A 23,731-nucleotide genomic window follows, 5' to 3' on the forward strand; every position below is an offset into this window, starting at 1 on the left:
CTTGCAGAACTCTGTTCCAAAGCCTAAAGGGACTTTGGATAGTGCTTTAATCCTTCTCAAGTTATAACCAGGTCACATTTCTACATATCATTCATAGGCTATACAATTGTCAATCACCCCAAAAGAACCAACAGGAGATCATTCTTTCAGTGTTTTCCTTGCAAGGTCTCAGAAAAGAACAACAACAGAAACATGGCAGAGTATGGTTCTCTGGACTCCTTATTAGGAGAAAGTCTCTGGAAAGCTGATGTTATATCAAATGCATTTCCTTCCCAGAATTTCTTTGTTGCCAAAACATTTTCACTGGCTGTATATTGGTAATCTCTAAAGACAAAGCTTCCTGACCAAAATATTACCAAATAGTAATAGATATTTATGTTTTTGGTACCATCTGTATATTTGCATGCATTGTGGTACTTGTGATTGATTTGATTTAATATAAGGAAATTGAATTTACAAGTTCTATAATTAAAGTCAAGTAGTTTAAATAATGTTCAGGTACTTCATTAATTCATTTTTTTCTTTAATATCTACCAGGGCAGTGTAGAAATTAGCATCTAAGGCCATGATATTTATATATTTTTATTTCCTGTTTACATTGAGTTTCTCTAAGCAGATATTAACAATTACATTCAGTTTGTTATTTCTTTCATTTTTTCCCCCAAAACTGCAAATAAGGAAGATAAATCTAAACAAGGTTTTTACACTTCTTTTTTATCTTTTCATTTCTTTCTCTATCTTTCCCCAGGTAAGATATGGCTGAAAGATTATTAGCAGTAAAATGAGAGAGAAAAAAAATAAAGAGTTTTATACTTTTCATATAAGTGATAATTTACTATTTTACGGTATTGATATATACATATCCATTCCTTTGTTTTGAGCAAATGCCAACTTCACTCTTAATTGCACTCTTTCTACATTTTTCTCCTGACAATTATGACCTATTACAGATTTCCATATCAAGTGTTCCCTTTATTTATTTACTTATTTATATTTATTGGGGTGACACTGCTTAACAAAATTATACAGATTTTAGGTGTTCGATTTTATAGCATCTCTCTACATACCAAACTGTGTTCAACCCCCAAGTCAAGTCTTTGTCCATCAGCATTATCTCACCCTATCTCCTCCTGTACCTCCCCTCCAACCCCTAGGCAATGCTTCTTTTGAATACCTTGCCCAAGAGATGTTATAGTTAGCCAGGAATGGCTTAAATTAGTTTTAAGAGCAAAAGTTTTATTCTTTAATATAACATTCTTATTATATGATGTTGAGGGGAATACAGGGGAGGAGGGATGCATTTGGGGCAACACTAGATAGAATCTATGTAAACACAATAAATTAAAATCAATAAAAATGAATATTTATCCATATATATATATATATATATATAACATTCTCATTATAGCCACTTAAAGAGCTAGGTATATGTAAACAGGCCCCAAATTTTGTCAAACTCTGAAATATTAGTATATAAATTATGTATATGCTCTGTAGGTATTGGCAAACTTATGAATATGAAAATATTCCAGACATTCTTTTGTGGTATTTAAGGCTTACTGCATAGTATATATTTAAATGATTCAAAGATTATTGTTTAGCTACCGTGTTCTAGGAGTAAGGGTTCATTTGTAAATGGGATTATAAAGTTTCTGATGCTATTCAGTTTATTTTTCAGTTTAAGAGTAGTAGTGTTTAGAAACTGCTGGCCCAAACTCATCAGTGGATCATGGAATCAATTTAATGTATTATAACCAGAACTTAAATATATAAATATAAAACTGAAAAAAGAAGTAGGATAATAAAGTTTCAGAATTTTATCACTTCTTTCCTTGTCAGGAACCCATGTTTCATAAAAGTTTGATTTTGGTTTTGTGTATATCTCTCTGTATGTATATACTGTATTACTATAAAAGTGTACGTTTTACTTTGGATTGTGACCTGAACCTTTTACAAACAATATTATAAAAGAAAGACAAAATATTGGTAAACAAGCAAACAGCTAACTAGGCTAAATAAAATGAGTAAGATACAGTAAGAGTTTGGGTAGTGTAGTGAGGGATGGGATGATCAGGATGGGTTATGAAAAAGAGGCAACATGTAAACTGATTTGTAGAATGGGAAAGAGCCCACTTTGCAGAGAGTAGGATAGAGCTTTCTGGGTGGAAGGAGGAGAGAGCGTGAATGCCCTGGTGTAGAAAAATCTTTGGCCCCGTTGAGGAAAGAGCAAGCGGACAGTGTGCCTAGGGGGAAGGGAGAAGGGAGAAGGACAGAGAATGTGATGGTGTTGGATGGACGGGTAGAACTCAGATTACACATTGCAACATAAGCCGTGGTAAAAGAAAAAAGGAAAAGTGGAGCTTCGTCTGCTGAAAAGAAAATATTTTTTGAAACTTTTATAAGCCAAAGAATGTCTTGATCTAATTTATATTTGTGCAGGTCAGTCTGGATATTATGTACACAGTGGATTATACGAGTTTGAAGTAGAAATACAAACACTATTTGGGGGCTATTAAACAAAGAAAGGCTGTGGCTAGAAACCAGTTGGAGGCAGTGGAGATTGACAGAAAGCTACAAAGCCAGACATGTTTTGGAGATGGAACAGTCGGCATCTATTTATGAGTTTGCATGTGTTGTATGACTGGGGATTGTGGAACAGTAAGAGAAATAAAGGATCAAAGATAATGTCTACACACTACACAAATGGTAGCATCTTTTACAGAAACAGAAAGGGCCAATAGAAATAGGGTTTGGGTGGGGAGATTTTAATTTTAGAGATTCATTTTTAACACATTTGTCTAACATATACTTTTCATTCATAGCACTAATTAAATTTTATAATTATACATTTATTTGTATGATTATTTGCTTATTATAGAGTAAACAGTCTCTTGACACTATGGTCATGCATGTTTGCTAATCTTGTCTGGTGTGTTGTACATTGTATGCCCAGCACAGAGCAAGCATTCAGGGAGTATCTATGAACGGATGGTATATATGTGCTGCTATTAATGAATACTTGAATGAATATCAGTGATTGACTTCCTTTTGGTGATCATCTTTTCCAAAGAAATCAAGTTTTAACAGAAGAGAATTTCTACTTGCATGATGGTGAGCCAAGAACAATAAAATGTCTATACAGAACCATGAAGCTAGGCTCATTCACTATTATTCAATTATGTCTACACACCAACCTTCTAGAGTAATCGTTCTCAAATTTCAGCACATATTAGAATCATTTGGAGGTCTTGTTGATGCAGGGATTGCTGAACCCAATTCTCAGAGTTTCTAATTCAGTTTAGGGTAGGGTCTGAGGATTTGCATTTCTAACACCTCCCCAGGTTTTTCCGAGGAAAAATGAATTCTCTAGCAAGCAAAGATTCTTAACCTAGAGTTCATGGATCTCTGGAAAAAAAAAAAATCTACAAATGGGCTGCAGGGTATTTATACATACATCCCTAGAAAGATATATGCAAATGTATTATGTATATGCTTTGTGCATTTTTCTGGTAATAAAGCTTGCATATTTCTTCAGATTCCAAAGAAAGCCTTCAAAATATAATTAATGTTAAGAGTAGTGGTACTCAATTATGGATATATATTAGAACTGTCTAGAGACATGGCTCTTCCATTTAACTGCTGTGTAATTTGGGCAAAATACTTAACCTCTCTGTGCCTCAATTTCATCTATAACAAGGGTCAGGAAACTTTTTGGCTGAGAGAGCCATGAACGCCTCATATTTTAAAATGTAATTCCATGAGAGCCATACAACAACCCGTGTACCTTATGCATTATCCAATAAAAATTTGGTGTTGTCCCGAAGGACAGCTGTGATTGGCTCCAGCCACCCACAACCATGAACATGAGTGGTAGAAAATGAATGGATTTTAATACATGAGAATGTTTTATATTTTAACGTTATTATTTTTTTATTAAAGATTTGTCTGCGAGCCAGATGCAGCCATCAAAAGAGCCACATCTGGTTCATGAGCCATAGGTTCCCGACCCCTGATCTATAATATGGGGATAATAGTGATACCTATGTCATAGGTTTGTTTTGAGGTTCAAATAAGTTAATATTTGCATATCATATGGAGCAGTACCTAATAAGTGCTAACTAGGTGGTCGCTAAACAAGGTTAAAAACCTGGGAGTGTTTTCTCAAGAAGTCTAGGCTCTAACCCTGGTGATTCTAATGTACAGCCAGGATTGAAAACCAATGATTTGCAATGAAGACAGAGCAAAATACAGATGAATGCTCTTCCTGAGAGAGTGGGGCTAGTGTCCTCTTAGGGAACCAGACTTCCTTTCCCAAAGGAGCTTAGGTAGTACACTCGAAAGGGTTAACAAGCATCCTCACATCCTATAAATTAATTTATCTGAATAAAATTTCAAGATTTGGTCCATGCTAACCTTTCTTATAGTAGTGGGAGGGACTTAAGGATAAAAGTAGAAGGAAAAGAATTAGTTTTATCCGTATTGACTGTTACTTTTGTTTAAAATCAACACAAACACTAAAAGTCTGCCCTACTATAAAAATACACTATTACAAAGAAATGATCAGAGAGAGAAATACAAGCTGTTGGCCAGACCAGGATGACATCAGTGATCCTTGCCCCTTGGAGTCCATGTTCTCCGTTTCTGCTCATTATATCTTACTCTGATATACTCATTTCTATCAAAGAAACACAATATATTACTCAGATTGACATAATTATTTTATACTCCCTCCCACATTGAATAATCTCGACTGTGTGACCAATAAGGTACTGTAGAAGTGACAGTGTAACCTCACAGCTTGGGCCATAAAAGACATGACTTCTTTGCCTTTCTCTCGCATTGCTCACTCTGGGAGAAGCTAGGTACCACACCGTGAAGACAGTCAAGCAGTTTGTGGAGAGGTCCACACTGAGAAGAACTGACGCCTCGCACCAACAGCCCACAAGATTTGATAGCTTTGTAAGTAAGTCCCCCAACAGCCTCACAAGAGATCCCAGCTATCCACAGAAACACTACAAATTTATTTACATTTCAATTCACAAAGTTTAGGGATAACCTGTTACACAGCGATAGATAATTAGTACACTATAAACCTAAACTATACATTTTTTAGAGACCTGAGCTGACAGTTTCACTTTTTGCTATTTTGTTGCTACTGTAAATGATCTGCTCATTCTAATCTTTCCTAACCCTTTAAGATTATCTAAGATATAAAGAAATGATTAGCTGGTAAAGGACCCATACTCTGTGAGGGAGAAAGAAACAGAACCCAATATCCTGGCTTGTATTTTCCTGCAGCTGCACAACCAGAAAGAAAAAAAAGTCCATAAGACTCTTGAGCTGTACCAAGTTGAACAGTTAGCTGCTGGCTATGTTTATGACAACAGGGACCCTGAAATTGAGTCAACAAAGATTTTACATTCTGCTACTATCCAAGAAACATGGGAGAAAGCCCAGTGTTTCTTCAGGACCCAGGTGGCCAGGCTGCCTGTCTAAACCCCTGAACCATCAGGGTTCATCATTGTTCTTTATTCCAAAACCAAAAGAACAACAGATTCATGTGGGTATAACTAGCATTTTTGTTGTTGTTGTTGTTGTTGTTAGAGCCTGAGTTTGGGCAAAGAGAAAATGACCATGATGATTTTTATGTGCTATTTATATACTGACCATGCTACAATTTAAAACATAAATAGATAATGCTCCATCTCTTGATTCTAACCAACCTGGTCACTGGGCTTTTAAGAAAATCATTTCCTTTTACCTGATTTTTTGCTCAAGCTCATCACTATGGGAAGACTGTGTTAAAAAACCATTGAACTTGATTTCAGAACACAAATGGCGTGTAGTTCGCCAATAGATTTGCTTACACTGTTAATGGGACTACATCCATAGTCTAAGTTAGCTTAGGCCCATTTTTGACATGCGATTATTTTTTGAGTTGGAAATTAGGGGGGCCACAGAAAGTGGCCGAACAGTTCATTACATCCTGCTCTGATACACTCCTTTCTATCAAAGGAACACAATATATTACTCAAGTCAATATATTTTATTTGTCCTTTACTAAAATAGATTATAAGCTAGTTAGTAGATGGTTAAAGGTTAAGATAAACAATAACATTACAAACACTCCTAAAGGCCTGTTTTTCTTTCCCTTTATTTAGAAGCCAAATATTTCAATCAGCATGTTCTAGATTAATTACACACCCACCCACCCTCTCTGTCTACTCCAGAAATACAAAACAAGTAGTTACAACTTAGTTGTGGGGCCTGAGGGAAGGGAACTGCCAGAGAGAAGGAAACCAGAGAAATGTACTTGTTGGAGTGTGAAAGGACTCCTTGCTTCCCGTTTAGGTCATGCGAATGAACACTGATGCTTTCCTTCAGTGTAAAGCTGAAGCAGTGGGTAATAAGCTTCATTTTAGTTTCCACTTTATTTCTTTTTATGTTTGTGCCCACGTGACTACTTCCAGCCCCCGCCCCCCTCCTGCCCCCATGTGAGCAAACTGTATTTGCCATCCCACCCCTCCAATTTTTAATTTTAATGTTTTTTTCTTCCTTATTTCAATTTTAGATCTTTTTGAAGGGGATAACCAAGATGTCCCAAATACCTTAGTACATTCAATCCTCTGGGAAGCCCTGAGTGGACCAGAGGTTCAAGAGGCAGATAACGAAGGGGGAAGGGAAGGCTAGGAAGTAGGAAGAAACAGTAGCAGGAGCAGCAGAAAGTGGGACCCAAACACACCTGCCTGCCTGGGTCTTGCCCTGGTTTCCAGGTTACTCTTTCTGATCTCAGGTTGCCCACTAAATGCCATGCGGGATTTAATAAAATGCTTTTAAACTTCAGATTATACAGCTTGACAACTGACTTTTATTAACCAGTTGTGAAATTTGTTTGATGGCTATAATTTGGCTCTGTCTCAGAAAAGCAGTTTCACCAAATGCTGTGTGTGCTGTGCTTGCTAATATAAAATAGATTGTTATATATTTGAAAGCTTTGGCTAAGGTTTGAATCACAAAGATTTATCTGCTGACAGGTATCCTGATGAACTGAAGCTTTACTATGATGTCATCCAAGTATCAATAGACAATTAAACAGACAAGTACTATACTTTAATATAGAATGTACTAGAAAACCTAGAGAATTAACAATGTCCAATCTCTCACATCAAAAAAAAAAAAACATTCTGAATTATATAGCTAACTTACACACGTGCATTTATATACACATTGTTTTCATGCACCTTGGATTTTCATCAAATTGTTATTTATTGAGCAACTATATGGGCCAGGTTTGTGTTATGTGAACGACATAAGGTGAATGTGGTCCCTTCCTGCAAAGAACTCATGTCATATAACTCAGATTATCACTAGTATGACCATCGTCCTACTTAATACAGAATAAAGACTTTTACTATGTAAAATAAGGCATAGGTAAAAGTAGGTGTACAGTTGTTCATATGGAAAATAATATCACACAAAGCATGTTGAACAGTTAATATGGAAACATTGTTATGTAAGTTTTATGAAAATCACCAGTTAAAGTCACACTGATAAGAGCAATAAAACAAATAAATGGTAAAGCTAGTTATCCACCTTCTAAAATATTTGTTTTTTTGCAGCAGCATGGGACAAAAAATAATAACTGTTTCAAAATGCATTGAGTTCTGTTCTATTCAAAATAATAAAGATAATAAAAGATGTGAACTTTAGAAGAAATTTATATGCCCTTGTTGGAATTTGACTCCAAGGCAAAAAATGAAAAATGACTTGACATAAATACAGTATGTGTTTCTTTTTCTTTTAAATAGAAGATTAAAAAATAAGCAATTCTTTGTCATTCTTTTGAAATAAAGTTTCATTTTCCTCTATGTTAATGAGTACTCTATAGACTTTTCATAACATAAGCTTTGTGTGCCTGCTTGGCTGAGTCATCAACATCTTTCTCTTTATTTTTCTTCCATTGAGTTTCAGGTTAATAAACTTAGCTTAGTGAGTTCCCTTCCTCCCTTCATTTCTGTGAGAATTTTTCTTGTTTTGGACAGAGACACAGAGAGAGTCAGAGAGAGGGACAGAGAGGAACAGATAGGGACATACAGAGAGGAAAGAAGAGAGATGAGAAGCATCAGTTCTTCCTTGCAGAATATTAGATGTTCACTGATTGCTTTCTCTTCTATGCCTTGTCCTGGGGGCTATAGCAGAGCAAGTGACCCCTTGCTCAAGCCAGCAACCTTGGGCTCAAGCCAGTGACCTTGGGCTCAAGTCAGCAACCTTGGGTTTTAAGCCAGTAACCTTTGGGCTCAAGCTAGCGACCATAGGGTCATGTCTATGATCCTATGCTCAAGCTGGTGAGCCCGTGCTCAAGCCGGAATAGCCGCGCTCAAGCCAGCAACCTCAGAGTTTTGAACCTGGGTTCTCCATGTCCCAGTCCAATGTTCTACCCACTGCACCACCACCTGATCAGGCAAGAATTATTTTTAGTTCTCTTCTTTTTCTTTATAATTATTGTAATTTTTCTCTTCTCTTCTTTACCCATACTTTTAAAAAAATTGATAGCCATGCTTAATTTGATCCTTTGTTTTTCTTGCATGATTTTATCCTTTCCTGGTTTGTTCTTACATGGTCAATGCATCCACAACACTCCTCCATTTTAACCCTCATTATAAGGGACACAGTTCTGACACTTAAATGTCCTCAAAAATCATTGTATGTTCCAAATAACAATGCAAGAAAGCACTATGCTGATTATGTATTCTCTAAATTAGTTCTCAAACTTTAGCATGTAAACATGACTGGAGGTCATGTTTAGAAAAGACTGCTGGGCCCCAATCTGAATCAGTAGTTTTCAGGTGGGACCGAAAAATTTGAATTTCTAACGTTTTCCCAGATGTTGCTGATGCTGCTGCTGGTCTGTGAAGCACACGCTGAGAACTACTGGCCTCATCAGGAAAACTTAAGAAGTTCTATAAATTTTGTTCTTGCCTCTATTTAGGGGGGAGGGAGGACAAATATAACACATGTTTTTTCATATAAACAGTCTCATCTAAATTGATATATTAATACAGAAATAATATGGCAGTTCATGGGTTGATTCATGTGACCTGCCACTAAAAATTTAAATGCATAGCAATGCCTTCCTTTGCATTAATGAATATTGAGAACTAGTAACCACTGGTTTTAGTTTTGTTTTCTTTTGTTGTCCATTGATCTAGACTTGGGATTGTTCATAAAGATATGTTAGCAAAAATTAATGGGATGTTACAAAAAAAAAGGTAGGATGTGAAGACCAGAGTATGGCTGGAAGAGCTATTTTATAATTTTCCAAGGAAATATAGCTTATACTTCATTGTAAACTTATTATCTTTTTTTTTTACAACATACATACATACACACATATATACTTTCTGTAGGTAAATAAAAAGTACTTAGTTTATTTTTTACTTTTATGATTATCGAATATTTCTTAAAACTGCTAAAACCACAATATGTAAAAATACTTGTTGGGACTACATACTTAGAAAAGTTTTCTTATTTGTGTGATTGCTTCAGATTTGTGTGAGTCTGTTGAATTGTGACTGGGAATGGCACATAGATCTGTGCTTTATCCTGTTTGTAGACACAGGTTTATATTCTTGTAGGCAATCATAGGTTTATAATATTTTCTATTAAATGTCACAGAAAGGGGAAAGAGTAGGGAGATTCATACAATGATGAGTAAGAGCTTAGGGTATTGTGAGCAATATATTTTATTTAAGAACTTTAATACAAGGATAAATATTATAAGAGGAAGTTTTAGGGGAGAATAGGAAAGAAGTACTTATTTCTCTCTCAGAATCTCAGAAAAAAATTAACAGAAGAAGTGACAGTTGAAATGGACTGCTGTAAAGAACACATGAGTCTCTGCTAGGAATAGCAAATAAGAAAAAAAGTGAGGAGGGTGGTGGTGGGGGAATAATGCACAATGTCCTGAAGCAGAAACTTATGTAAAGATTTCAGGAAAATTGTAAATAGTTGAATGTAGATAGAGTATATATATTGCTCACAAAAATTAGGCAATGTTTCAAAATGAATATGAAGCAATAAAAGAAGCATTTAATTTTTTTTTATTAAACAAGAACATCAGAAAAGCAAATGACAAGTCAAAGAAAGTTGTTCAATTATGCAAATGAGATGCAAAATCAACTTTTATTTCATTGGTGAAAATGCACTATACAAAAGGCTGAAAGTACTGGAGTATCTGCATGTTCCCTGGTCTCCTAATTTTTGTGAGCTATGTAGTATGTATGTGGAAAGGAATTGGCATTAGGGCTAAAGTCAGGGACAGAAAGGAGAGTAGGTACTAGTCCAGGCTTTGGTGAGAAATTTGGACTTTATCCAGTGTGCAGGGAGGCATCCACTGAAGGTAATACAGTCACTTATAGGCATCTAGTCATTTTGATGGTACTATAAACTGCCTCCAAATTCTTATTTACTCATTTATAACCTTCAAAATTGTCATAATAAATATTCAACAAATATTAGCCATTATGTGCTTAGAAACAAGCTCCCCTTACCCTCATATCAATATATCTGTCTCTTCTTTCTTACAATAACTTTACAGGGTAGGTATTTTTGCTCCCTTTTTGCAAATGCTGAAATTGACGCTTAATGAGTTTAATAAATTATCCAAAATCATAGCTAAGATGTAAACAGAATACATCAGAGTCTGAATGCAAACCTAGGTCTAAATTGCTGCAAAATCCATGTACCTGTCAAATTAGACTATAAAGTGTTAGTATAAATTCTTCAAAAAAATTTCTGCAGTACCAACTTTATTTCACTATAACACCAAACAAATTATCTGAGCTTTAAAATGTTTCTAAACTTCCTTTTCTTTCACATAACTTTTTATATGTTAATCTGGAAAATAATTTATTCTGGTCTCATTTAGCAAGTTATCACCATAGTGATCAAATAATTTACTGCTTATTAAACCTGCAAGGTGATTCATGTGAAATGTGTAAACAAAATAAGTTGGCTCAGACAGATTGAGTGCAGTTGGGGGAATGATCATTTATTCTTTAAATTAGATTATTTCTTTTGTAGCAGCTGCTGAGTTTCTGAAGTAAAGCAAAGAGCCGTGTCAAACATCAGCCAGTCCGTAAATTCTAACTGGCTGTTCTTTGCTGATCTGACCTCATCAGATGCTTTCATCATGAGACAAACTAAGTTGCCCAGATTATATAATAACAGACAGAGTTTTGGTAGGTTCATAGCCTGAAGCACTACTCCACAGTCAAGTAATTTTAGCATTCTAGAAGGCAAATAGAGTAAGAACATCACTACCAATATGCAAAAGAGCCTGCTGGAGGAAGGTTTTAGAGTATTTGCCCTCTACTCTGTGAGGTACTCTTGAGTCTTCATTTTTTCTAATTATTATTATTCATGCCACATTCTAAAAAAAATGGTAGAGTACATTTATTGAAGCCAACTACTAGATTGAAATGGTGAAAGGAAAGGAGGGAGAGTGAACAGATTCAAATGAAGTTGTAAGCACTCTCCTAGAAGTGTAAACCTTCAATGACCCCTAAATGAGACTGTTTTGAACTCTGACTGAACATTTTTCCCTTACTTAATAATAACAACATTGGTTTCCTCCCATTAGCATACTGCTTCAGAGTTTGCGACGAGCATTTAATGTGTCAGGTGCTCCTCACACTAACCTGGGAACTCTTATCTAACCTTTTCATAGAAAAAGAAAACTAAACTTTAGAGAAGTTATACATTAATTGTCCAAGAATGTGCAGCTCATGAATGACAGTTTTCTAAAACTGGATTTCCCAGACTCAGATCTCTTGCTGCCTCCCAACTCGCAATACAACAAATTTTAAGTTTAAACATGGCAAGTGTTCCGATCATGTCTCCAAGGTTCTCTGCATAGTTCTGTCACATTTGCAACTCGATTCAAATAAACAAGCACATAATGTTTCTAGTAGGATTTAATGAATACAAAGATGACAAATACAATCCTTGCACTCAAAAGCCTTCTCGTCTAGGGAGGAAGATGCATAAACTGTGAAGTGGTATCCAAGTTACTACCTTAGACACCTTCCTGAAAATGTGTGAATATGCAAATATAACAACTACTAAACTGTACACTTTAAGTAGATGAATTGTATGGTATATGAACTAATTACCAAAACTGCTATTAAAAAAGTCAAACTAATAAAAATATTCTTGTTAAGGAAGAGATTATTGTATCCAAAAAACTAAGATAAACACAAAATTATTAATTACCATCGATCTCAGACCTGATTTTTAATGATGCAATCTCAGCATTTTGTGATACTGTTATCACACAAAATTATTAACCTATACTTAATAAGCATCTGATCAAAGTTACAGATGCTTTACTTGTAGCATTTCTAATTTTATTGCTCAAACACTACTTTATGGTCCTTTATTTCTCTGAGAAGAGTGTCACACTACTAACTGTGGGCTAGGAGGTCCAGCATGCTGGTCCTTGTCAATTTCCTCAACCTCACTCCTTTCTAATTCTGGTTCATCAGGCCTGCTGAGTTCTCTGTTCTCAAACTCACCTTGCACTCACTCTAACTGCTAATGCTCTCTTCTACTAGGACAAGTCAGAGATGCTTCTTTTTTTTCTTTTCTTTTCTTTTTTTTTTTGTATTTTTCTGAAGTTGGAAATGGGGAGGCAGTCAGACAGACTCCCGAATGCGCCCGACCAGGATCCACCCGGCATGCCCACCAGGGAGCGATGCTCTGCCCATCTGGGGCGTTGCTTTGTTGCGACCAGAGCCATTCTAGTGCCTGAGGCAGAGGCTATGGAGCCATCCTCAGTACCTGGGTCAACTTTGCTCCAATGGAGCCTCAGCTGCGGGAGGGGGAGACAGAGACAGAGAGGAAGAAGAGGGGGAGAGGTGGAGAACCAGATGGGTGTTTCTCCTGTGTGCCCTGGCCGGGAATTGAACCCAGGACTCCTGCACGCCAGGCCGACGCTCTACCGCTGAGCCAACCGGCCAGGGCCCAGAGATGCTTCTTGCTTACCTCTTCCCCAAACTCACTTCTACTCATATTTCAGGTCTTTGTCAAGATAACAGTTCCTCAGGAGAAGCTCCTCTAGAAAGCCTGCCTTGCCCCCTTGTCTGAAATCTGATTTAAGTGCTTCTCCTCCAGACACTCCATCACTGTCAGCCTTGATCAGCCCCCTACTACTATTGTCTGCACACATGTAGCTACTTCCATAATCTTGTGGCCAGGGACCGCAGCTATCTTACTCACCTCCACACTGAGAGCAGTTGTGTGAATTCAGCCTGTAGGGACTCAATTTACTTTTTTTTGGTTGTTTTTTTTTTTGCATTTACCTTCCCCCCCCCCTTTTTTTTAATGTTATGTCTTCTTGATTCAGTGTCCCCTTAATCATTATAAAATGACCATTTTTGTCTCTGATTACTTTTGCTGTCCTGGGGTCAGCTTTGTTAGATATGAGTATTGCTACACCTGCTTTTTTTTTTTATGTTATTTGTTCTGTTCTTGTATGTGCCCTGACCAGGTATTGAACCAGCAACCTCTCTCTTTTTTTGGATGTTATTTGCTTGGAGTATTGTTTTCTAACCTTTCACTTTGAATTTCTTTTTATCCTTGTTGCTTAGATGTGTTTCTTGTAGGCAGCATACAGTAGGATTTTCTTTTTTAATCCATTCTGTTACTCTGTGTCTTTTTATTGGTGAGTTCAATCCATTTACATTTAGTGTAATTATTGACACTTGAGGGTTTCCTATTGCCATTTTATTTATTTTTTCTTATATATTTTATTCATTTATTTTAGAGAGGGGGAAAGAGAGAGAGAAAAAGAGTGAGAGAGAGAAGGGGGAGGAGCAGGACGCATCAACTCCCACATGTGCCTTGACCAGGCAAGCTCAGGGTTTCGAACTGGCGACCTCAGTGTTCTAGGTCGACACTATATCTACTGCGCCACCACAGGTCAGGCCTCCTGTTGTCATTTTATATATTGCTTTCTGTTAGTTTTGTATCTTGTTTGATTCTTCTCTTTTGTTTTTCTATCATTTGTTTTTGTTTGGTTGCAATCCATACTTCTTTCCTCTGTTACTTCCTTTTTCAAGTCATGTACTTTTTTTTTTTTTAATATTGCTTTTTTTAAATTTTATTTATTCATTTTTAGAGAGGAGAGAGAGAGGGAGAGAGAGAAACAGAGAGAGAGAAGGGGGGAGGAGCTGGAAGCATCAACTCCCATATGTGCCTTGACCAGGCAAGCCCAGGGTTTCGAACCGGCAACCTCAGCATTTCCAGGTTGATGCTTTATGTACTGTGCCACCACAGGTCAGGCCTAGTCATGTACTTTTGTGGTGGTTTTTTCAGGGGTAGTTACCATTAGGTAATGGAAAGGATACCTACCATGTTCATTGTAGTACACTATCTTATGAGTGCCTATGCACTCCATCGTCCTTTGCTACTGTTAATCTCTGTCCTCTCCCCCTTTTTGTTTTTGTTGTCACAGTTTAAATTTGGTTTTATTGTGTTCTTGGTGGAGCTTTTATTTGTGGTTTTGTTTTGTTTTGTTCTTTGGATCTGGTTGGAAAACCCCCTTTAGTATTTCCTGAAGTGAGGGTTTTCTAATGATAAATTCCCTCATCTTTTCTGTATCTGTGAATGTTTTTATTTCTCCTTCATATTTGAAGGATAGCTTTGATGGGTATAGTATTCTTGGCTGGAAGTTCCTTTCTTTCAGAACTTTAAATATTGGGGTCCACACTCTTCTAGCTTGAGAACTTCTGCTGAGAAATCTGATGATAATCTAATAGGCCTTCCTTTATATGTTGTATTCTTCTTTTCCCTGGCTGCCGTGAGAATTTTTTCTTTGTCGTTGGTTTGTGCCAATTTCATTATGATGTACCTTGGAGTAGATTTGTTGGAGTTAAGATAACTCGGTGTTCTGTTTGCTTCTTGAATTCGAGGCTTTATTTCTTTCCATAGGCTTGGGAAGTTCTCATCTATTGTTTGTTTGAATATGTTCTCCATTCCATTTTCTCTCTCTTCTCCTTCTGATATACCTATTATTCTTATGTTACTCTTTTTGATGGAGTCAGACTATTCCTGTAGGGCTTTCTCATTTTTTTTTTTAATTCATAAGTCTCTCTCTTCTTCTCTCTGTTGTGCCTCAAGTTGTGTCTTCTATGTCACTAATCCTCTCTTCTATCTGGCCTGTTCTATTAGCTAAGCTTGTTATCTCATTTTTCAGCTCATGAATTGAGTTTTTCATCTCTGTTTGATTTGTTTTTATAGTTTCAATTTCCTTGGTAATATATTCTTTGTGTTCATTGAGTTGTTTTTTGAGCTCCCTAAATTGCCTTTCTTTGTTTTCTTGTATATCTTGAGTATTTTTAAGATTTCTATTTTAAATTCTCTGTCAACTAACTCCAAGATTTCCAATCTATTAAATTTTTTTTTCTATAGATTTTTCCTCATCTATATGTGCTAAATCTCTGTCTTTTGTATCCATGATATTTGATTTCCTTTTCCTTAATGGCATCTGAGGGTGGTTTTGTTAATAATACTAATGAGAATTAATAAAGAATAAAAAGTAAAAAAATATAAACAATAAAAAAAATTTAAATTATTATTATTATTTTTTCTTTGAGAAAATACCATGAAAAACTGAGAATTATATTGTGCTAAATGGAACAAAAACTACCTATAATGGAGGGCCTGAGTTGGGGAGAAGTGACAAAGGGGCAAAAAACGAGGTAGGGACCCACAAAATGCAAAAAAGAAAAAAATATGTATTAAGAATAAAATAGTTTGCTTTTAAATGATGGTCAAATGAGAGAGATATAGTGAAAGAGATAAGAAGAAAACAAGAAAAAGAAAAAAATACTATTGTATTAAGTGGAACAAAAACTACATAGAATGGAGAGCCAGGGTTGGGGGGAATGCTAATGAGTTAAAAAGCAAAGTAAAAAGCACAGAAAATGCCACAAAGAAAAATTTTGAATCCATAATAAAATAATTTGTTTGTGAGTGAGGATTGAATGAGAGGAAAAGTGAAAGAGAAAAGAAGAAACTAAGAGAGAGGGAGAAAAAAGATAAAGAAAAAAAAAAGAAAAGAAAAAAAGGAGAAAGTAAGGGTGTTGGAGTGTAACCCTCATAAAGAGAAAGAAAAAAGAAAAGAAAAAAAAAAAGGGAAATGTAACCTATGGGTAATGTAGTTCAAGATGAAAAGAAAGGAATAAGATGAGCAGAGGATAAATGGACCAAGGTGGAAGAAAAAAAATAAAGAAAATAAGAAAATGAAAGAAACAAAAAAAGTGGAAAAAAGTTATAAAGACTGGATTATTCTTGATTTTGAGAGGTTATCTTCTTCCTTTTTATTTCCTCTCCCTCTTCCTGGTCAGTGGCTCTGTACCCCAGGCTCTACCCTTGTGTCATGCTTAGGTAGAGATTTGCAGTTGATGTGTCTCTATGGCAATGTCATATATTAGGCCTCAGTCTCATTGGTAGTCAGGGCTTGTTAGCATTTGCAGGCTCTGACAATTGAGAGAGTCCATTTTCCCGGAGCCTCTCTCCTTTTTCTCCTTCCTGAATTAGCAGCCTCATGATCCAGCTATGAGGCTGCACCTGCCACTGCCTGGAGAGTAAGAGGCTCAAAGAGCTGGCAGATCCCCACTCTATCCCCACTCAGTGCAGGGCTCTGTCAGTCAGAGCCACCAGCATAATCAGGCGGGGCTGGGAGCCAATTGCTCTCAAGGTGTCTTTCCAAGTGTGTCTAGTATGCCTCAGCACTCTGTGGGACCACTCTCCCCAGGCTTTTTGCACTTTGTAACCTGTGTTGGCTGGCAGGAAGATGTCCTAGTTGCTGCCTGCAGAACAGGAAGTCTTAAAAGCTGCCAAGTCCCTCCTTTTAGCACACAGCCCTGAGTATGAAAGCTCTGCCAATCAGAGCCACCAGCTTAAGCAGGTGGGGGCGGGCATGTTGACTTCAGTTCAGGTTCCTTTCTAAGGTTCCCAGGTATATCTAGTTAAATTTGCCTTAACGTTCCATGGGATTGCTCTCTGCAGGCTTCTTCTTTGTTAAAAAGCCTACAGCCTAGCCTGTCCAACTTTTGCAGTGTTCTCTGAGGTCTGTTTGATAGAAATGTGTTTTTCACCCTGTATCAGCTGGCAGGAAGTTGCCCCCACCACCACGTGCAGAGCAGGAGGCACTAAAAAATATCACCTCTCTTGTCTTAGATCGCTGACCTGAGAAAAAAGACCTTGTCAGGCAGAGCCGCTGCCGGCGTAGGCCAGTTAGGCAGTGAGCAGACTGTGAGTTAAGCTAATTTCAGCGATTGGATCCATGGATCTGCTGCAGAGACTGTGTGCAAGCTGCCTGCATGCTCCTTCCCCTAGCACTTCTGTATTTTTTCTTCCCTAAAATGTTAGCCGGTATGGCTGGCGGAGGCACCCTGCCCGCCTGCCTGGAGAAATCCGGGCGTAGGGAAGTCCACTTTCGCGCACTCCCTGCGCGCTGTTGCTCGAGGAGCAGGGATCACATGGAGACTCTGGTCGCAGCCCACGCAGAAGTCCCTGCCCCTGCCCCTCTGTCCAGAACGTGGGCGCCCATGCCCGGGCGCTAGGAGGAACCACTCGCACACTGTCTGCACTCGCCAACCAGGATATTGGGGGTAATGAAGGCCACTGCTTGCCCGCCTTTGCAGATGTCTGGCACCAGCGTTAGCTCATGTGGCTGAGTCACTGCGGGCACACTCTTTTCTTGGCTTGAATGTCTCTGCCCCAGCCTAGCTCTTTCCACACCCCCAACCCTCACTTTCTCTCAGTTCCAAGTGAAAGCAGCCTTTGCTCAGGTCAGAGAGGAAGGCAGAGTGTTCCATTCTCTGTCTTATTTCCTTCAGGGTTGATTATATATTTAGTCACCTTTTTGCCCAATCATATCTTTTTGTTCAGTGTGTGGACTTAAAGACACTCCTGGGATCATTTTTCTGTCTCTAAAGTTGTAGAACTTGTTGAAATTTTGGGGAGAGGTATCGGGAGCGCTCCTCATGGCGCCATTTCTCTGACATCACTCCCCCCCCCCCTTTTTTTTAGTGAGGCAAGGAGACAGAGAGACAAACTCCTGCATATGCCTGGACAGGGATCCACCCAGCACGCCCACTAGGGGGTGATGTTCTGCTCATCTGGGCCATTGTTCCATTGCTCAGCAATTGAGCCATTTTTTTTTTTTGGCACCTAGGTCAGAGGCCAGAGGGTCATCCTCAGCACCTAAGGCCAACTTGCTGGAGCCAATTGAGCCATGGCTGCAGGAGGAGGAAATAGTTGGGGGGAGGGATGGAGAAACAGATGGTCACTTCTCCTGTGTGGCCTGACCTGGAATTGAACCTGGGACATCCACATGCTGGGCAGGCACTCTACCATTGAGCCAACCAGCCAGGGCCAATATACATTTGTTGAATAAGTACAAAGACAATTTTCTCCTAGACTGTAAGTTCCTAGAGAACAGGAACCATAGACTGGTTTATAGCTATATGTCTAACTCAAAATGTGTTTATAGAATATTTAAAGAATATTTATAGGCTTTTTAAACTCAGAGCTCTATTTCCTTTGCTTTTATCATTAAAAGTAAAGTTTCCTGTGAAGAGCCTTGCCATTATTCTTGCATAAGCTTCAGCCAGAGTTTCACCTGCCTAGCCTTAGATACCAGATGAATATCTAGACTCACCCACATTCTCAATTGGGTCTGCTTTAGTAAGTAAACTACAATAAAGAAGTCCTACATTTGAGCTTTATCCTGTAGGTGAAACAGTTATTATAATTCTGCAACAGACCATTTGATTAAAATATATGCACTTCTTATAGCATTTAAACACTTTGAGAAATTTGTCTTCCTACAATGTGGAAATATGTTCTATAACTAAATTGTTCACAACAACTATTTTTTTTGTGATGATAAAGCTAATAGGGGGTTAACATTCAAATATATAAGGAACTTACACAATGTATCACCCCCAAAATTTTTTGATTTGAAAAAAATGGCAAGAAGACCTGAACATTTCCTCAAAGAGGAAAGACAGATAACCAATAGACATATGAAAAGATGCTTAATGTCACTAATCAGAAAAATGCAAATTAAAACCACAAGGAGATATCACTTAACACCTGTCAGAATGATGATCACCAATAAATCAGCAACAAGTATTAGAGAGAATCTGGATGAAAGGGAACCAGATGTCCTGTTGCTAGGGTTGTAAATAGGTTCAGCCACTATGGAAAACAGTACTGAGTGTCTTGACAAATTTAAAACTAGAACTACCGTAGGTAACAACCAATGTTTTAACCCGTTAATTCCTTACAACTAAATCCAAGAACACAAAATCGTTATTTAAATATCTAATAATAGATATTTGTTATTACCTTCTAGTGCGTATTTCATATCCTGAGCGAAAAGAGTCCACATAATTTCAGCACTTATTTTCCCCATGTTCAGTTCTTGAGGAAACCTAAAACCAAACACAGATTAGTGTATCCAAAAAGAAGAATGTGCCCCCCCCCAAACAAAACACAACATCTCACATTACATATATACCACAATAATTATTATATAGATCATAAATACTTTAATTTAAATGATTTCTCTTTATAAGCTTTCCTAGGTAGGAAATAAAAACCTATGCATGAGAATGTGGTAATAAAACAATATTGTCAGGCAAATAGACTCCATTAGCTCAGTGCAATGTGATGGTGACTGTAACTCTCAACAGATGTCTCAGGCTCTGTTTGTTTGTATCTAAAGAGCCTCTTTAGTTATATCATACACTCCATCTTCATATGTCTCAATTTTGAAGATACATCACCAGATAACCTAAGTAGCAGATACCATAAAGTACCAAAAACCACATCTCACATTAATCTGTTAACAATTTTACTTGAAGCAAGTTTGAGTGTTTTCATTCTCTATTTGCTTAAAATGAATTATTTCAAGAAAGATTCCTCACTCCACTGGTTAAATGGCCCATGGTGGACCATTAATCAGGACTCCAGAACTCCTAGGCAGGTCTGTGTTTTAGATTAAACAAGCTTAGGCTAAAGACAAGATTCATACTGCTGCTCAAATATACTCTGTGTTTTTAATCTTGTAATAAGGCCTCTACTAAAATAAGCCCAGTGAATATAACAATCAAGTCTTTCCATTACCTTGTAAATACTCACCCCATGCAAATATGTAAGATTGATAACATCTTTTTTATAATAGATATATACTATATATAATGCATGCATGTATCAGTATACTATATATAAATACATATGCATGCATATATGTGTGTGTGTGTATATATATATATATACACATGCATAAACAAATAATATCTATTAAGGAACACAAATAGCTCTCACATTCATTTATATTTTTGGGTCCAAATTAAAATAGAGTAATACAACTCTGAATAGGATAGAAAGTGTTACCTAAGTAAATTTGACTTCAATATACCCTCAAGTAAGGAAAGACTACAGACTCTACATAAAACATTCTAGCCCAGTTTTTCACCAAGAGCAAGGGATATTTCATCAAATATTCCTTACCAACTTTCATTGATCAATTTATTTAATGTCAATTGATACTTTGAAACTGAAATGCAGCAGATGTACATTTATCAAGCATTTACACTGAGAATCGTTCTGCAATCAAAAAATGAATATAGCTTGAATTACACAAAATTAGTTTTAAACAGTAAATTTTACTGTACTCATATGAAAATAATGTTAGCCAAGGAATTTATTTCAAAAGGTTTTATTTGTGGATAGCTACTAATATATAATTTATAATATATTAACTTTTATGTAATAGATATGCAGCAACAAAATTGTGATATGAGAATGCTTTAAGCTTATAAATAAGATCAATGTAATTATTTTGAATCAAGAATAAAGTAAGAACATATTAATTTATTTTACAGTGTCCTGATACAAAAAAAGAGATAAGCAAAAGGAAAATTAAACAACATATCTCATCAAAATAGATGCAAATATCCTCACCAAAAAAATGGTAAATTCAATTCTGCAATATTTAAAAAAGGATAATATATCACAACAGAGGGGTTTATCTAAAAAATAAAATGTTGGTTCAATATTAAAAAAATAAATCCATGTAATTTACCATATCAAGAGAATAAAGAGAAAAATGTGACCATTTCAATAAATGCAGAAATGTATTTTAAAAACCTCAACATTCATTTATGATAAAAAAAATTTTAAATTAGGAACTGAAAAAAAAATTTTAACCTTATAAAAAGAATCTATAAAAACCTACAGTTAATATCATACTTAATGTTCTTCTATAAGAACATGATCAAGGCAATGATATTTATTCTATGTCTATTAAACATTGTACTAAAGTTCCTAAAGACTGTTAAAGGGCATGAAAATAAGTAAGAGGCATAGAACAAGAAAAGAAATTACACTACAAAACAACATAATTGTCCACTTAGAAAATTTCAAAAATCTACAAAAAAGGTATTGAATAAGTTCAATAATGTTGCAGGCTTCAAAGCCAAAAGACAAAATTCTTGTATTTCTACATATGGGCAATGAACCATTAAAATTTGAAATTAAAATTGGCCCTGGCAGGCTGGCTCAGTGGATGGAGCATCAGCCTATTGTGAAGACATTCCGGGTTTATTCCTGGTCAGGGCACTCATGCGAAGTGACTGTTGCTTCTCTTCCCCTTCCTCTCCCCCTCTGTCTCTTTTCCCCTCTCATAGCCAGTGACCTAGATTAGTTCATGCTTCAGCCATGGGTGCTGAGGACAGCTCGGTTCATTTGAGCATTGGCCCCAGATAGGGCTTGTCAGGTGGATCCCAGTCAGGCCACATGTGGGAATCTGTCTCTCTGTCTCCTCTCCTCTCACTTAAAAAGAAATTGAAATAAAAATAACAGCATTATTTACCAAATAATAGCATCAAAAGTTATAGAATATTTAGGTATAAATCTAAGAAAATATGTACAAGATTTATATTAAGAAAACTATAAGGTATTAAGTAGAGATATCAAATGAAACCTAAATAAATGTTGAAATACATTGTACTCATGCATTGATATATTCAGTATTGTGAGAATGTCAATTTTTCCCAAATTGAACTTATTCAAGGTAGGGCAAAAGTAGGTCTACAGTTGTTAATAAAGAAAATAATACAATAGTTAATAAATAATAACACAGGAATAAACTGTTTAGCATCCTGACAGCTGCAAACCTACTTTTCTCCCACCATGTAGATAAAATGCAACCTCAATCAGAATTCCAACAGGGTTTTTTTTGTAGCAATTGACAAACTGATTCTAAAATCTACATGATAAGCAACATAACTAAAACAGCAAAAATAATGTTTTATAAAGTTGAAAAATTTACACACTCTATCTCATAGATTACTATGAATTAAAGTGACTAAGATAGTATACCTTCAAGTACAAGGTGAATTAAGTTTCAATAGGATATTTTCAATGGAGAAAAGATATACTTTTCAACAAATTGTCCTAGAGTAATAGGATATGCATATGCAAATAAATAAATCTAAAACTATATTTCACAACATGTATGAAAATGACTCAAATGGATCCCAGACCTAAATAAAAAACCTAAAACTATAAAACTTCTAAGGGAAAATATAGTAGAAAATCTTTTTGACCTTGCATTAGGCAATGGTTGCTTAGAAGTACAAGCAATAGAATAAACTATTGGTAAATTAGATTTTATAAAAATTAAATCTGCTTTTCAAAAGATACTTTTGAAAAATTAGAAAATAAGCAATAAGCTTATAGAAAACAATTTGCAAAATACATACATGATGAAGGATTTGTATCTAGTGTATATAAACTACTCTCAGATCTTAATAAGAAAATAATACCCAATTAAAGATAGACAAATGATTTGAACAACATTTTAACAAAGAAGATAGATAGAAAATAAGCACATGAAAGTATGCTCAATTATTAGCTACTTTGAAGTTAAAATTACAATGTGATACCATTACAAGTCTATTAGAAAAGCTTAAAAGCAAAGCAAAACCTGATAATCCCACGGGCTGACGAGGATGCCAGGATGCCAAGAGGCCAGGATGCAGAGGGATTGAAACTCTGAAACATTGCTGCTGAGAATGTCAAGTGGTACAGTCTCACTGGAAGGAGTTTAGCAATTTCTTATCAAGTTAAAAATATTAATACATTAACCAGCAGTCCAACTGTAGGTATTTATCCAAGAGAAATGAAACTGATATTTATAACAAAAGTTGTACATGCTGCGTAATTCTTAATCACCAAAAACTGCAATCAGTGTGTTTCAGCTGATGAATAATAAACTGTGGTTGATTCATACATAACATGGAATCTACAAAGCAATAATAAGGAATAAAACACCAGTACATGTAACAACAAGAAAGAATATCAAGTGAATCATGCTTACTGGAAAAAGCTAATCTCAAAAGCCTATATATGGTATTATTCCATTTATAATTCATTATTAAAAAGTTAAAAATATAGGAACATAAACATATCAGTGATTTCCAGGATCTTGGGGTTGAAAAGAGGAATTGACTATAGTATAAAAGTGCATGGAGAAACTTTTGGGATAAAATATTCTATATCTTAATTTTGGTGGGAGTAACATGACTATGTGTTTTCTAGTTTATAAAATTTTGCTCTTCCTATTTCCTACCTTTTACCTTTTTGAGTT

The 23,731-nt window shown here is 36.2% G+C and overlaps 1 protein-coding gene across 1 annotated transcript in view; it reads right to left on the bottom strand.

Annotated features, from left to right (window-relative positions):
• The window catches only part of UNC13C (unc-13 homolog C), a 650,594-nt gene that overhangs the window by 195,547 nt on the left and 431,316 nt on the right, over nucleotides 1-23,731 (bottom strand). Inside the window, exon 18 of the mRNA XM_066342502.1 lies at nucleotides 19,423-19,508. Coding sequence (XP_066198599.1) covers nucleotides 19,423-19,508 — 86 coding nt within the window. The remainder of the gene's footprint in view (nucleotides 1-19,422; nucleotides 19,509-23,731) is intronic.

Source organism: Saccopteryx leptura, chromosome 6, assembly GCF_036850995.1.
Source record: "Saccopteryx leptura isolate mSacLep1 chromosome 6, mSacLep1_pri_phased_curated, whole genome shotgun sequence".
Classification (NCBI taxonomy): Eukaryota; Metazoa; Chordata; class Mammalia; order Chiroptera; family Emballonuridae; genus Saccopteryx; species Saccopteryx leptura.